An 11,876-nucleotide genomic window follows, 5' to 3' on the forward strand; every position below is an offset into this window, starting at 1 on the left:
AAGAGAGTGGGTGTGTTTTGTTTATCAAATAAAGGTTTTATTCTTTTAATATACAATTCAGTGCAAAGATTGAAATCCAAGCCATATATTTCAAATTATTATTATTATTTTTTTTTTAATCAAGAAATTAAGTAATAAAATGTAATGGTCTGTAGAACTAAATAAAAACTGTGCCTCAAGTTAAGTTAAGAGTGTAAGAATACTATTGTGTATCAATAAACAACATTAAAAGAAAGAATACGAATGTCATTCTGTGTTCAATATAAATGAATATTTATTTATTTATTGATTGATTGATTTATGTATGTATGTATGTATGTATGTATTTATGTATTTATTTATTTGTCTATTTATTTATTTACTTATTTATTGCGTTTGTAGTGAATAAAACCATACGCTTTTAACAGCATGCAGACCGTTGGCCTGTCAAAATATCCAATCAATGTGGAAGGAAGAATAGGGAAGACGCTGATTGGCTGCTTTCTTACTACTGTCGTGACGTTGATTTTTCTCTCCTTCTCATTGGCTGTTCATGATATCGACCCGTGTACCGCGTCTCTTATGAACACATTGAAATAGTGAGATCAAACCAGCAGATGGCGGTAATGTAACACACATGGATGCAAACTGCCTTAAAACTAAACAGAAGAAGAAGAAACAGCAGCAGCAGCAGCAGCAGCAGAAGAAGAAGCAGAGGAAGTTCTCCCTTCTACGTTTTTGAGCACAGTTCCACGAGAGCCTCTCTCTGTAAATACACAGACGTAGTGATGCCTTATTCAGGAAGATCGCAAAATGATGGCTGTTTCATGCAGTTATTTGACATCGATTCACTTCCTGGTTCACCGCTAATGTCACCTGAAGGAAACTTAGTCTCATCAAGGAAACACAGTGTGGGAGAAGAGGAGACTGGAGACTCTGGTAGGCGTCCTGGTAGAAATATGTAAACAAAACGCGGAGGCTCGTTCATATCTGTTTGAAGTTATTCATGTGACTGTTACTGTCGTGTTCCTGCAGGGTGGACCCGGGAAAACCTCCACAAGCTTTTTACTGCCATGAAGAGTAACATCCCTGAATGTGAGAGAAGAGTCAAGTATGACAGAAGCCTTAAAACTCTCGACTGGAACAAAGTGTCTTTCCCCCCTTTTTCTCCCGAGGCATGCCAGCAGAAGTGGAGTGGGATTTTACACAAGGTGATTCCCATATCAATAGACCTTTTTTTCTTGTTTCTTCGTTTCCCTCTTGGATCCTGGCAGTCCTGAATACTGTAAATATTACTACTTCTATGACACACGTGAGTCTCCTGAACGTCCATGTGTGTACATATATTTACCCAATTATCTACTTACATATGCATAGTTTATTCTCTCATGTGCCACAATCCCAATTATCATTAATTAATTGCACAGCTGCAAATTTCCTCATGTGGAATTAATGTGGAATTAATCAAATCATCCTCCTCACACCAATCACCTGCATGTTCTCCATCATGATCTACTAGTTCTTTACTTCTATCCGTTGCAGTAATTTTTTTATTTGTTTGTTTTTATCTTACTGATGTTGGTACATTTGCATGTTTTTGGTCCCCAGTGAGTGATTATATTGATTGATTTGATGTATTACCAAGATAACTTGGATAATAAATGTATCCACATATACGAAGCAATGCTCATTACTAATAGAAATGCTGATATATGTATATATATTTGAGAATCTGATGTCCCTATTTTTGATCAGATGCGCAAGATCAGGTCCCTCACAGAGCTCCTTGAGGAGGCTGAAGACATCATCTCGAAACCTCTGAAAAAACGTGAGGTAAGTACCTTAACTCTCTCATGGATTCATGTTGTCATTAATACAGAGTCGCTGATTATTCTAAATGTGAGTCTAATAGCACGTCACAACAAACAATATTGACATTTACCCTTTTCCTTCACCTTTTATTTGTTTCAGACATGCACTGGTCTCCATATTTCACAACATTGCCCTTTTTGTACTTAATTTAATTTGCACGTTTGCAGACTTGTTTTTTTTTTTTTTTTTCAGTCCCCTTTTAAGGTGCTTTGAGTTCCAGTCACTGTCTGAAATACGCTTACATAATTATGAATTGAGTTAATTTGTGAATTTCTCCTCGATGATCCCTTCCCTGCAGCTGAGGCTCCACCCCCAAGCCCCGAAGAAACCCAGCCCTCCGAGCACCATTTATTTCGAGGAGAACCATGCAAAACTTCGTAAGCAGCATCCAAAGCTGAAACCCACAATGCTGTTCAAATTTGCACTCAAGCAGTACACGAGACTGCCTGAACGAGAGAAGGTACCACCTCTGGCAGGCCACCGCTTCAACTTTGCTTGTTCTCATCGCTGCAGAGCTTTGAAATGTTTTTTTGTTTTTTGTCTTTGCCAGGCTTTCTACAAGGACAAATTCAACTGTGCAACTGAGGAATACGAGTCAAAGATGGAGCAGTTTAGGTAGCAGATTAATACACATATTATACGTACAAATATGTGATACAACTCGGGAAGGCATCTGTTTATGTTAAGCGGGATGTTTTTTTAGTTGTTGTTTTTTGTTTTTTTTTAATCCATCAGGAGGCATTACATTGTCAAGCCGACAACTGAAGGAGAGGCGACGGTCCCTGCAGCCGTCGCAAACGTAAGCCATCGCTCCGGTGCCGTTTTCACGTTTCGTTTGATTTGTTATTCTCTTTATTTAGCATTATGTCCTCGGGAGGCCACAGTTTGGATTTCAGTCACACAACACATGTGTTTATTGTGGCCTTTCTTATTGGAACCAGGGTGAAGAAGATCTGCCGCTCCAGCCGTCTTCGTAAGTTTCTCTCTCACACACCACAGACGTAAAAACTCCACTTTGTCTTAATCATGTTTGCAGTTTGTGCATTTTGCATTATAGTGCGACGCATAATTAATTGATGATGATGGTCTGAGACACTTGAAATATCACACATTTGGAGAACTTTACGTGTTGAGTTTATGCATTGCTGTGTTGAATCATATATTACCATTAGTTCCATTGAATTTCTATTTATGTAATGGTCATACTGAAATACTTTTACTGTGCGATTTTCTGTTCATTACAGTTGTATTTGAAAATACAAACCTTTACGAGGCACAATAGCCAAAATGACACGAATTGATGATATCATCAGTGAAAGATTTAGAAAATGATGAGCATTTGGTGCCTCTGGAACTCAACTTTAAATTTCCTCTTAAAATATAATGTTGCTGCATGAGACAAGACATTTGCACGAGCAAATGGAATGTGTAGGAAGATGCTGCATCTCAAGGGGGAATATAAAACACTTGATCATAAATAATGTTGATCCTTTGCATCGTAGAGAAGTATAGTAAAAGATGTAGTGTCACCTTTCTTTATCTCTGTCCGAACCTTCAGAGTTGCAGGTAAAAACGACGTCGTTCATGACAAACGGGCTCAATGTCGGCAGATTCTGAGCGAAGCGGAAACGCAGCAGGACCCCGAATGGTGGCAGGAGGTACCGACATGTTGTCCACTTCTGTTTTTGATTCACTGCTTTAGACACCCTGAGAACGTGACATTGTGAAGGTACAACACGAAGCCCCTCTGTGGGGAATATCTGAAAATAAGCTGATTGAAAAGCTGTTGCTTGATCGTGTGACTGACGATGCTCAACTTCCTGTGACTGTTTGTTTCATAGAGTTTTAATCAGGAAACGCAGACGATGACCTTCTATGAGAATTCCGTGGGATTACTGGAGGAGAATGTGAGAGTAACTTTTTTTTTTTTAACTCTAAATGTGTGTGTACATGAAGCAGAACGAGGAACGTGTTCAAATCACTTCTTTATACAAAGTTTGGAAATCATCACGGTATTTGCATTAGAGCTGTCAAAATTAAAGCGTTAACACACGTCATGATTAATCCCATTTAATAACTTTTAATGCAGAGCAGAAATCATTGAAGAAGAAAGAGGGACGGTTCCAGAATAAGTTGAGTTTATCAATGAAATCTACATTGTGGTGTCTGCAGGCAGATGTAAAAAAACATGTTCATGCTTAAAATTGTGGGAACGGGACCAGATTTATGCCCGGAAGTGCAAAATACCTCTCTGATGAGAAAACAGTTTCCTTTTACCGAGTTTAAACACGATCCTTGCATAAATATGTCAGATTTCAATCACGTCTTGAGTTTCAATGCGTCTGTTAAGGGTTCATTTTGACTGTAAACATCTTTCTTTGCAGAGGATTCCATGTATTAAGACGGAACCAATTCATAAGATGGCAGCATCGGTGAGTCAGCCGTCAACCACACACACATCCATGATGTCTATAGATGGATTTTCAAGTTTTGATTTAATAATACCAGATGCGCATCTCTTTGAAAATGCATGCTAGGCTTTATTGCTGCAGTGTCTGTGTGAGTCACGTCTGGAAATAGAAATATCCAGTTATTTAATTTAGAAAAGAGTGTTGACGAGGCACTTTTATTTTAAGTTAATTTGCCTTTTGATGTTTTTATTTCCACGCAGGATACAGAAGATGAAGACCTCGAGGACAGCAGCAGTGAAGATGAACCAAACTACATGAACTTCAACGAGGTCTGAAAGCGACAAACTTTAAAGCATAGTTGGCGTTTTGTAATTTTGATCGGGTGAATTCTGGTATTTAATACAAACTGACGATCCACAGGAAGACGAGGAAGAGGAAGATGACGATGAAGATGAAGCTGTTATTACACTATGAATAGATGGAAGCAGAATTTTTTTTGTTTTTGTGGTCTGCAGAGTTAAAAGTCACTAAACTTCTGTGAAGTGTGCAGGATCAGGAAGTGCAGATGGACACATGTTCTCCACTGCTGCAAAATAATTTTTACATGACTTTTCGAAAATACATCCATGAAGCCATTTGGACATTGGCATTTGTTTATATTTTTGTGAAACAAAAAGAAATGTGGTTGTTTGACGTAACGTCTTGTGATTTAAGCTAAATCAAGCTGCCTGAGTCACACTTTGAGCGGAGGCTGTTTTGCTGTGACAGTAAAGTTTCTTTCATATTTATTGTGGACAAAAATCTTTCATGGGGGAGAAAAAATAGTCTTATAAATTACATATGTTGCTACAGATCTCTTAAGTGTTGCATCGCAATCCCAATGCAAATGCTCATCTGCCTCTCTTATGTTTTCTTTTTTCAAAAACACTGTGACCAACTTTACCATAAAGAGAAAACAAGAAATGATGAAGGCCGAAATCAGTCTTAACTCAGAATATTTCAGGAATACTTTGGTTCATTAATCCAGAGAGGGATTTTTTGTTTTGTTTTGTTTTTTGTTTTTGTTTTGTTTTGACTGTTTAAAGTACGCCTGGAGACTTTAATTGGAATTAGGATTGTTTCTCCTGGATGTATAATTCTTTAAGATAAATATAGCTGGGTTTTTTGTTTTGTTTTATTTAAATCTGCCCCAACCTCTTTAAAAGTGATGACAAACTTTGCATACAAGACTATTAAAAAGTAAACTTGGAATGCCAGATCTGATTAAATCCGAACCTGGATTTAATTATTTATCTATTTATTTATTTCCAGCAGTCCTTGAGTCTTTGTAACTAACTCAATCTGTGTGAACTAACAAGAATGGCTCTTTAAAATGAAACTGAAGTCTTAGAACAAAATGCTTTAAACAGCAGTTTCACTTATTGGTTCAATTGATCTTTTATTATTGCAATTTGGTAACTGATTTAAAAATGTTGGTTTTTATATCCTGTAAGTGTCTCCGGGTAAAGTTTTTTGCCTACAATCGGGGGTGTCAAAAAATGCTCCAGAACTGGTCCCATGTAACGTTGCATGGCAACTTGGTTATTTTCAATTAATTTCAGTGTTTCAGTCAGAATAGCATACGTTGGCTTCCTCACCAACTTAAAATCATACTGAGGGTGATTTATGTCAAAATTCCTGAAACATTTCAGACTCATTAGTCAACCATACATGCTTTTTGAGCCAGAAAAAACACAACCTTCTGGCTATGAGAAAAACAACAACTTGAAAACAATGTTTTTGGAATTCTGAATTTTTTTTCCTCATGTCTGCATTTGTATGCTATGTTTCATATGTTTGATATGCCTTTGTCTTACTTTTCACACATTGTTGTATTTCATTTATTTATGTTTTTTTATTTTATTGTGACAAATGTTTGCTGTGGTTGCACAACAGTGTATGAATACAATCATTGAGTGGGTGTGAAAAAACTTTACTGGATAACCCAGAAAAAAAATGTAAGTAATTGGGTTTTTTGGGGGTTTTTTTGCAATAAAGTTTAAAAGACTGCATTGATCGACCCCATGTCCTTCCACCAGACTACAAATCAAGACAGAAAGTGGGACGTTGGTGAAGCAGCTTTTACTCCATCGCTCCTCACATGTGAAACAAACTTCCTACTGTTCGCACTGGCTTCCTTTAATTTAACGATTTTACTTTATTTTATTCCATTTTTAAAAATGTAATCTCTTTAATTTCTGTCTTCCATTTAGTTGAAAATTAAGATGCATTGTGTTATTGTGACTGGTGCTATAGAAATAATTGTTTTATTGTTGTGGAACGGTGCGTGTGGTCACGTGACCGCCGGGCTGATCTTCACGTTCTGTCCGAGTGAAGGAAGGGGCAAAAAAAAAGAGTCGTGTGTCGATCGATTGCTCCTGTCTGATCCGTGATGTAAAAATGGATGCCTGCTGAAACAGGTAAATAAACACAATTAGTCCGCGACCGCTCGGATGTCCGGCGGCGGGTTGTCAGTGTGACACGCGGGTTGCGGCGCTCGTCTCCCGGCGTGTGGAGACGCGGTCAGCCGCAGTGCAGCAGCGGCGGAGTGGGACGGTGAAGCAGCCTCGGAGGTGGTGGATGTTTCCTGAGCCGCAGCCGCCCGTCCGGTTTCCTCTGATTTAAAAAAAAAAAAAAAAAAAGACACCTCATGTTGTTTCTAAGGACCGATCGGAAGCGGTTATAGTGTGTGTGTGTGTGTTTGTACCGCTCGCCCCGCAGGCTGAGCGGTTCCTCTCCGGTAACGTCTCGCAGCCACGCTCTTTGTTTTCCTCTCCGGGGGCTCGTGCTAAGCTACTTTCACCAGGACCGCGGGATCACGTCGTGTTCTGGATGCAGCCTGGTGATCTGTTGCTGCGCTGCTCAGGCTGACTTCTCCTGTGGCTTTTTGTGTGTGTGTGTTATTTCATTTTCTTTGTGTGTGTGTGTGTGTGTGTGTTGTTTTCAGTTTCTGAACGTGTGATAAAGAAGGAGTGAATCTCTGGGAGTGATCGCCCTGCAGTTGTGAGTACACACACACACACACACACACACACACACACACACACACACACACACACACACACACACACACACACACACACACACACACAGATTGTGTCTGCAGCGTTTTGCTCACAGTGCCCCCCCCTGCCCCCCCCCAGCCCTGTGTTTTCCGGCCAATGCTTGGTGCACTACAGCATGACCACAGCAGCGTCTGCTCATCTGGTTGTTCTGGCAAATGAAAATGGAGGAGGTTTCAAAGTCCAGCCTGGACAACAGCAAGCTGGAGGTACAGTGTGTGCCCATGCTTCAAACTGCACAGTAATAATAACACACACCAACGCAGTAACTCCAGCGTCTCCCCCCCGCCAGGCCCTCGCCCAGGACATCCTGTCTGACCTGGTGGAGGATGCATGCCTGGGTCTTTGCTTCGAGGTCCATCGGGCCGTCAAGCAGGGCTATTTTTTCCTGGATGACACGGACCAAGAAAGCATGAGGGACTTTGGTGAGCAACACGGTCGTCTTGGTGAAATAAGAGCTGGATCCACTCACACACACACACACACACACACATCACACCGTCTCCAGAGTACGATTCTGAACCCGACAGAAATCGTGGACCAGCCGGGGCTGGATGTGTTCGGCCAGGTGTACAACCAGTGGAAGAACAAGGAGTGCGTCTGTCCGAACTGCAGCCGGAGCATCGCCGCCTCCCGCTTCGCCCCGCACCTGGAGAAGTGCCTGGGAATGGGACGCAACAGCAGCCGTATAGCCAACCGCAGGTAAGGCGGGGGAAGAGAGCCTTCAGCCTTTCCAACCAAGCCTCGCACTCCCTCCGTCTCGGAGCGACACGCCGTGAGCGTGTGAGGTTGGAGGTGAAATCAGTGCTTCTGTTGTGTGAATGCCAACGTCTGCGTTAGTTCAAATTTAGATGTGTGGATGTTTCAGTGCGTGGCGTTCGTATTGTTGGGGAAGATGAGAATCGGTTTTGTAATCAAATTGTTTGTGTTGAGTAATACTGACTCATTGTGTGTGTGTGTGTCACGCCGACTTGTTCCTCCACTGCAGAATAGTCACCGGTAACAACAACAACAACAACAAGTCAGAAAGTGACCAGGAAGATAACGACGACGTCAACGACAACGACTGGTCTTACGGGGCTGAAAAGAAAGGTAACGTTCCGCTTCGGATTTACTTTAGACCGTCGCTGATTTTAATTTTTACACTAATGTTGTATTCTCTCTGCTACAGCTAAGAAAAGGAAATCCGATAAGGTCCGTCTCTACAAACATCACTGCTCATACTATTTGTGCTTCTTTTTATTCTTCGATGAAATACAGTCCACGGCGTCTCAATTTCTTCTTTTTTTCCCCCTCTTTCTTTCATTGTTTGTTTAGAATCCAAACTCACCAAGAAGATCCAAATCATTCAAGCATAAGAGCAGTAAGTGAGGAACCAAACAGTCTTGTCTTCTCTATACGTGTGTTTATATTGTTATCATGCAAACTCCCCACAGACAGCCTCACACACACCCCCGGCAGGGACACTGAGGCAAGAGTGATGCAATAGGAAAAAGAAATATAGAAATACTTGAGCCACTGAGCTCCTCTGCTCTGCCTTTATATTCACTCACAAAGCAAGTATTGGCTACAGGAAAGTACTTAAAAGGGGTCAGGCAGTAGCTGTGAGCTTGTCACCAATACCCACAGCAATCTTTGGAATGGTGGATCGACAGCGGCGTGACCTGAGAGTCCAGGCTATTTTAGAGTTGCGCTTGACGTCCAGCGCACTTCGGTTTGCCCAAGTACGAGAATTGTAATCTGTTCAACTGCCTTTAATTCAGGCGATGTCAGATTGGTGCAAAACAATAATGCTAAGTCGGAAGTAAACAAAACCAAAAAGGAGTGGGCTGCCAGTTGTGTGTGTGTGTGTGTGTGTGTGTGTGTGTGTGTGTGTGTGTGTGTGTGTGTGTGTGTGTGTGTGTGTGTGTGTGTGTGTGTGTGTGTGTGTGTGTGTGTGTGTGTGTGTGTGTGTAGGTTCAGCTGAGGTGTCAGTGGTGTGAAGGGTGTCATGCCAGATAGACGATTCCCATTTAGACGCCTTATTATTAAGGCTGCAACAATGAATCACTAAAATAGATTAATAGATTTGGCTCTGATTACGCTTTACCTTACTGCTCCCTACCACTTTACCTTACTGCTCCCTACCACTTTACCTTACTGCTCCATACCGCTGTTTGATCTTTTAGAAATATAGACAATTTCATTCCATACACTGTGACCACAACAAAGAAAAGTGTAAATGTAAATTTAAAGGTTATTATAGCAATATTCTACCAGTCTGGTCACTCAGGATGAAACTGGACTGTTTTTGGTCCCTGAGGTACATTAAATCTTATTTAATAATTATCTTCTATATACATGTGTATATGTGAATGTATATTGTATACATCTTTGTATTGGTTCAGTTATGTGCTTTGAAATAATCATAACATATTTGATGTTTGGTTCCTTCAATATCAACTGGTCCTACAGTTTGAAATGTTTTATTTTTACAAATTGAACAAGTGCATAAATACAATATCTCGGAATACGTTTTGATGAAAAGCTCGGCTGGAAGCCGCATGTAAATATCCTGAAGTCAAAGTTGGCAAATAATATTGGCATAATGTGTAAAATCCGATCAGTATTGGATCAAAATTTACTCAACTTATTATATAACTCCCTCATTCTGCCATATCGGAGTTACGGTGTGGAAATATGGGTGAATAATATGTTGGTAAAAGTGAACTAATGCAGTTTTTGCCATTTCGCTGTAATACAGTCGACTGCTGCTGTTGTCATCTTTTATAATATTTTGTTTAATGGTCCAGTTGCTCCTCATTGTCATTTTATCAATTCATTTCATGCACACAACAATGTGGCAACTCAGTGTGATCGATATATGTCACTTATTGTTAGTATAGATAATACATTTCTATTTTCTATAAAAAAAATATACTCACACAAAAGAGGTAGCTTTATTTGACTATGCAGACACCCTGTCTTATAAACATGCACACATACGTCCTGTATCAAATTAACATGCCTGAAAAGAGGAAGTAAAACTTATCTAATCCTCTATCCCTGTAATAAAATGTATACAGTAATATCGAAGACGTATGCAGGTATGTGTATATAAGGAATATTTTGGGTATTGCCTTCATACACATTCATACAGACAGTCCTTTGTACTGTGTAAAAAAATAAATATATGGGCATGATGATTCTCCGTCTCCCTGCTGCAATATCTTGTCTATTTTGTCTCTACTTCAGGTGTTTAGAAATGTCCCTTGAGCCATTTTCATTTAAGTTCCCTCCACGTATTCCCGCCAGTTACCTGAACCTTACATTGAAATTGTGAATCACGCTGAAATGTGCAATAATGGCGGCGACGCTCCGGTTCCCCCCGCAGGCATGATGGGTCCGCGGCGTCGGATGGACAACCAGGAGAGCCCGCGCATGCTGATGAAAGACGAGGCGTTCTCCCAATGATCCGCTCGACCTGGAATTCCACACTCTCCTCGCGGCGTGTGCAGATCGGCACAGAAGGGATCACACTCACAGGAAGACCAATAACACTTCACCGTCTGCGCTTCATGTGGTGAAATCAATGGGCGCTGATGTTATAGGTGACATTCGTGGTGTGCGCTGCTTTCACGAAGCAGTTCAGAACTCACACTGTATACTTGACAGATTTACTTTTTCTTCCCGAAAAAAGTCATTGTACCACCATTTTTGTTTTGTTTTGTCAGTTTCCAGTGGAATATAATGAAGATACGACGTCACTGCACAGAGGCAGACTCTGGTGTAATTCAGCAGAGGCAGCTGTTTGATCACTAAACTGCAGTATTTTGTTTGCTAGAGTACAGAAGGAAAAAAAAAAAAACAAGTGTGAATTCAACACGTATAATTCCTCACCATTTAAAATCTTTCTTTTAAACAAAAATAATGTCAAGGACAATCATTTCCAATGGTTTGTCTGTTTTATTTTCACGTTCACTGTCAGACTCGGTGCTCCAGCTGAATTGTATACGAGCAAAATCGTTCACCTGCAGAGACTTGTCCTGAAATGTTCAGTGAATTCATGTCGAATCGTACAAGCAGGTATTTGCTGCAGAGAGCAGGTTTCTTTTCTTTCTTTTTTTCGTGGATAGATCAGCTTGTTTTCTAGTCTTCAAATACGTTTTTGTATCATGTGTTTACATTTGTAAAGGGTTACATATGTCCTTGGCGTGATGTGATAGTGTAAATATTCTAATAGTTGAATTTGCTGCTATCATGGCTCGGTTTGTTTCATCTGTCTAGCATAATAAATGATTTGTTATCTGTCGCGTGGGCTTGTTTTCATTGGGAACGTTTCACATGCTGTGCAGGTTTTTGACAACCCCAACAGACATGGAGCTTCAGAGATGAGCTGACCGACAGGGGGTGCTGTTGACCAGATGATTCAAAGTACCTCCGTTTGTAATCATTCTGACACTTTGATACATTCAATGTCTCCTCATCACTTTCAAACTCTTGTACTTGAAAAGCCGAAAGATTTTGAGATGTG

At 40.5% G+C, this 11,876-nt stretch overlaps 2 protein-coding genes across 5 annotated transcripts; both read left to right on the forward strand.

The window, feature by feature from the left end:
- The first annotated feature begins 1,163 nt into the window (after positions 1 to 1,163).
- Positions 1,164 to 6,244, forward strand: LOC308145355 (uncharacterized protein). Of its 3 annotated transcripts, none has more exons than XM_080516750.1 (11): positions 1,164 to 1,291; positions 1,735 to 1,812; positions 2,150 to 2,311; positions 2,402 to 2,466; positions 2,587 to 2,650; positions 2,793 to 2,824; positions 3,410 to 3,509; positions 3,693 to 3,758; positions 4,236 to 4,283; positions 4,523 to 4,591; positions 4,683 to 6,244. In XM_080516750.1, exons 1-11 carry the CDS (start codon positions 1,283 to 1,285, stop codon positions 4,734 to 4,736), a joined length of 747 nt encoding a protein of 248 aa, XP_080372876.1. In that variant the 5' UTR covers positions 1,164 to 1,282; the 3' UTR covers positions 4,737 to 6,244. The 3 variants fall into 3 exon arrangements, with proteins under 3 accessions (XP_080372876.1, XP_080372878.1, XP_080372877.1); XM_080516751.1 differs by having other exon boundaries at positions 1,175 to 1,190; XM_080516752.1 differs by lacking the exon at positions 4,683 to 6,244 and having other exon boundaries at positions 4,523 to 4,642.
- A 406-nt stretch (positions 6,245 to 6,650) lies between these two features.
- Positions 6,651 to 11,653, forward strand: atxn7l3b (ataxin 7 like 3b). 2 transcript variants are annotated; one of them, XM_080516805.1, is made up of 8 exons: positions 6,651 to 6,721; positions 7,249 to 7,304; positions 7,445 to 7,572; positions 7,656 to 8,065; positions 8,352 to 8,455; positions 8,535 to 8,557; positions 8,681 to 8,726; positions 10,737 to 11,653. In XM_080516805.1, the coding sequence occupies exons 3-8, from the start codon at positions 7,522 to 7,524 to the stop codon at positions 10,814 to 10,816; spliced, it is 714 nt and encodes a 237-aa protein (XP_080372931.1). In that variant the 5' UTR covers positions 6,651 to 6,721; positions 7,249 to 7,304; positions 7,445 to 7,521; the 3' UTR covers positions 10,817 to 11,653. The 2 variants fall into 2 exon arrangements, with proteins under 2 accessions (XP_080372931.1, XP_080372932.1); XM_080516806.1 differs by lacking the exon at positions 6,651 to 6,721 and having other exon boundaries at positions 6,971 to 7,304; positions 7,656 to 7,788; positions 7,894 to 8,065.
- The last annotated feature ends 223 nt before the right edge of the window (positions 11,654 to 11,876 follow it).

This window comes from Blennius ocellaris (assembly GCF_963422515.1).
Source record: "Blennius ocellaris genome assembly, chromosome: 21".
NCBI lineage: Eukaryota > Metazoa > Chordata > Actinopteri > Blenniiformes > Blenniidae > Blennius > Blennius ocellaris.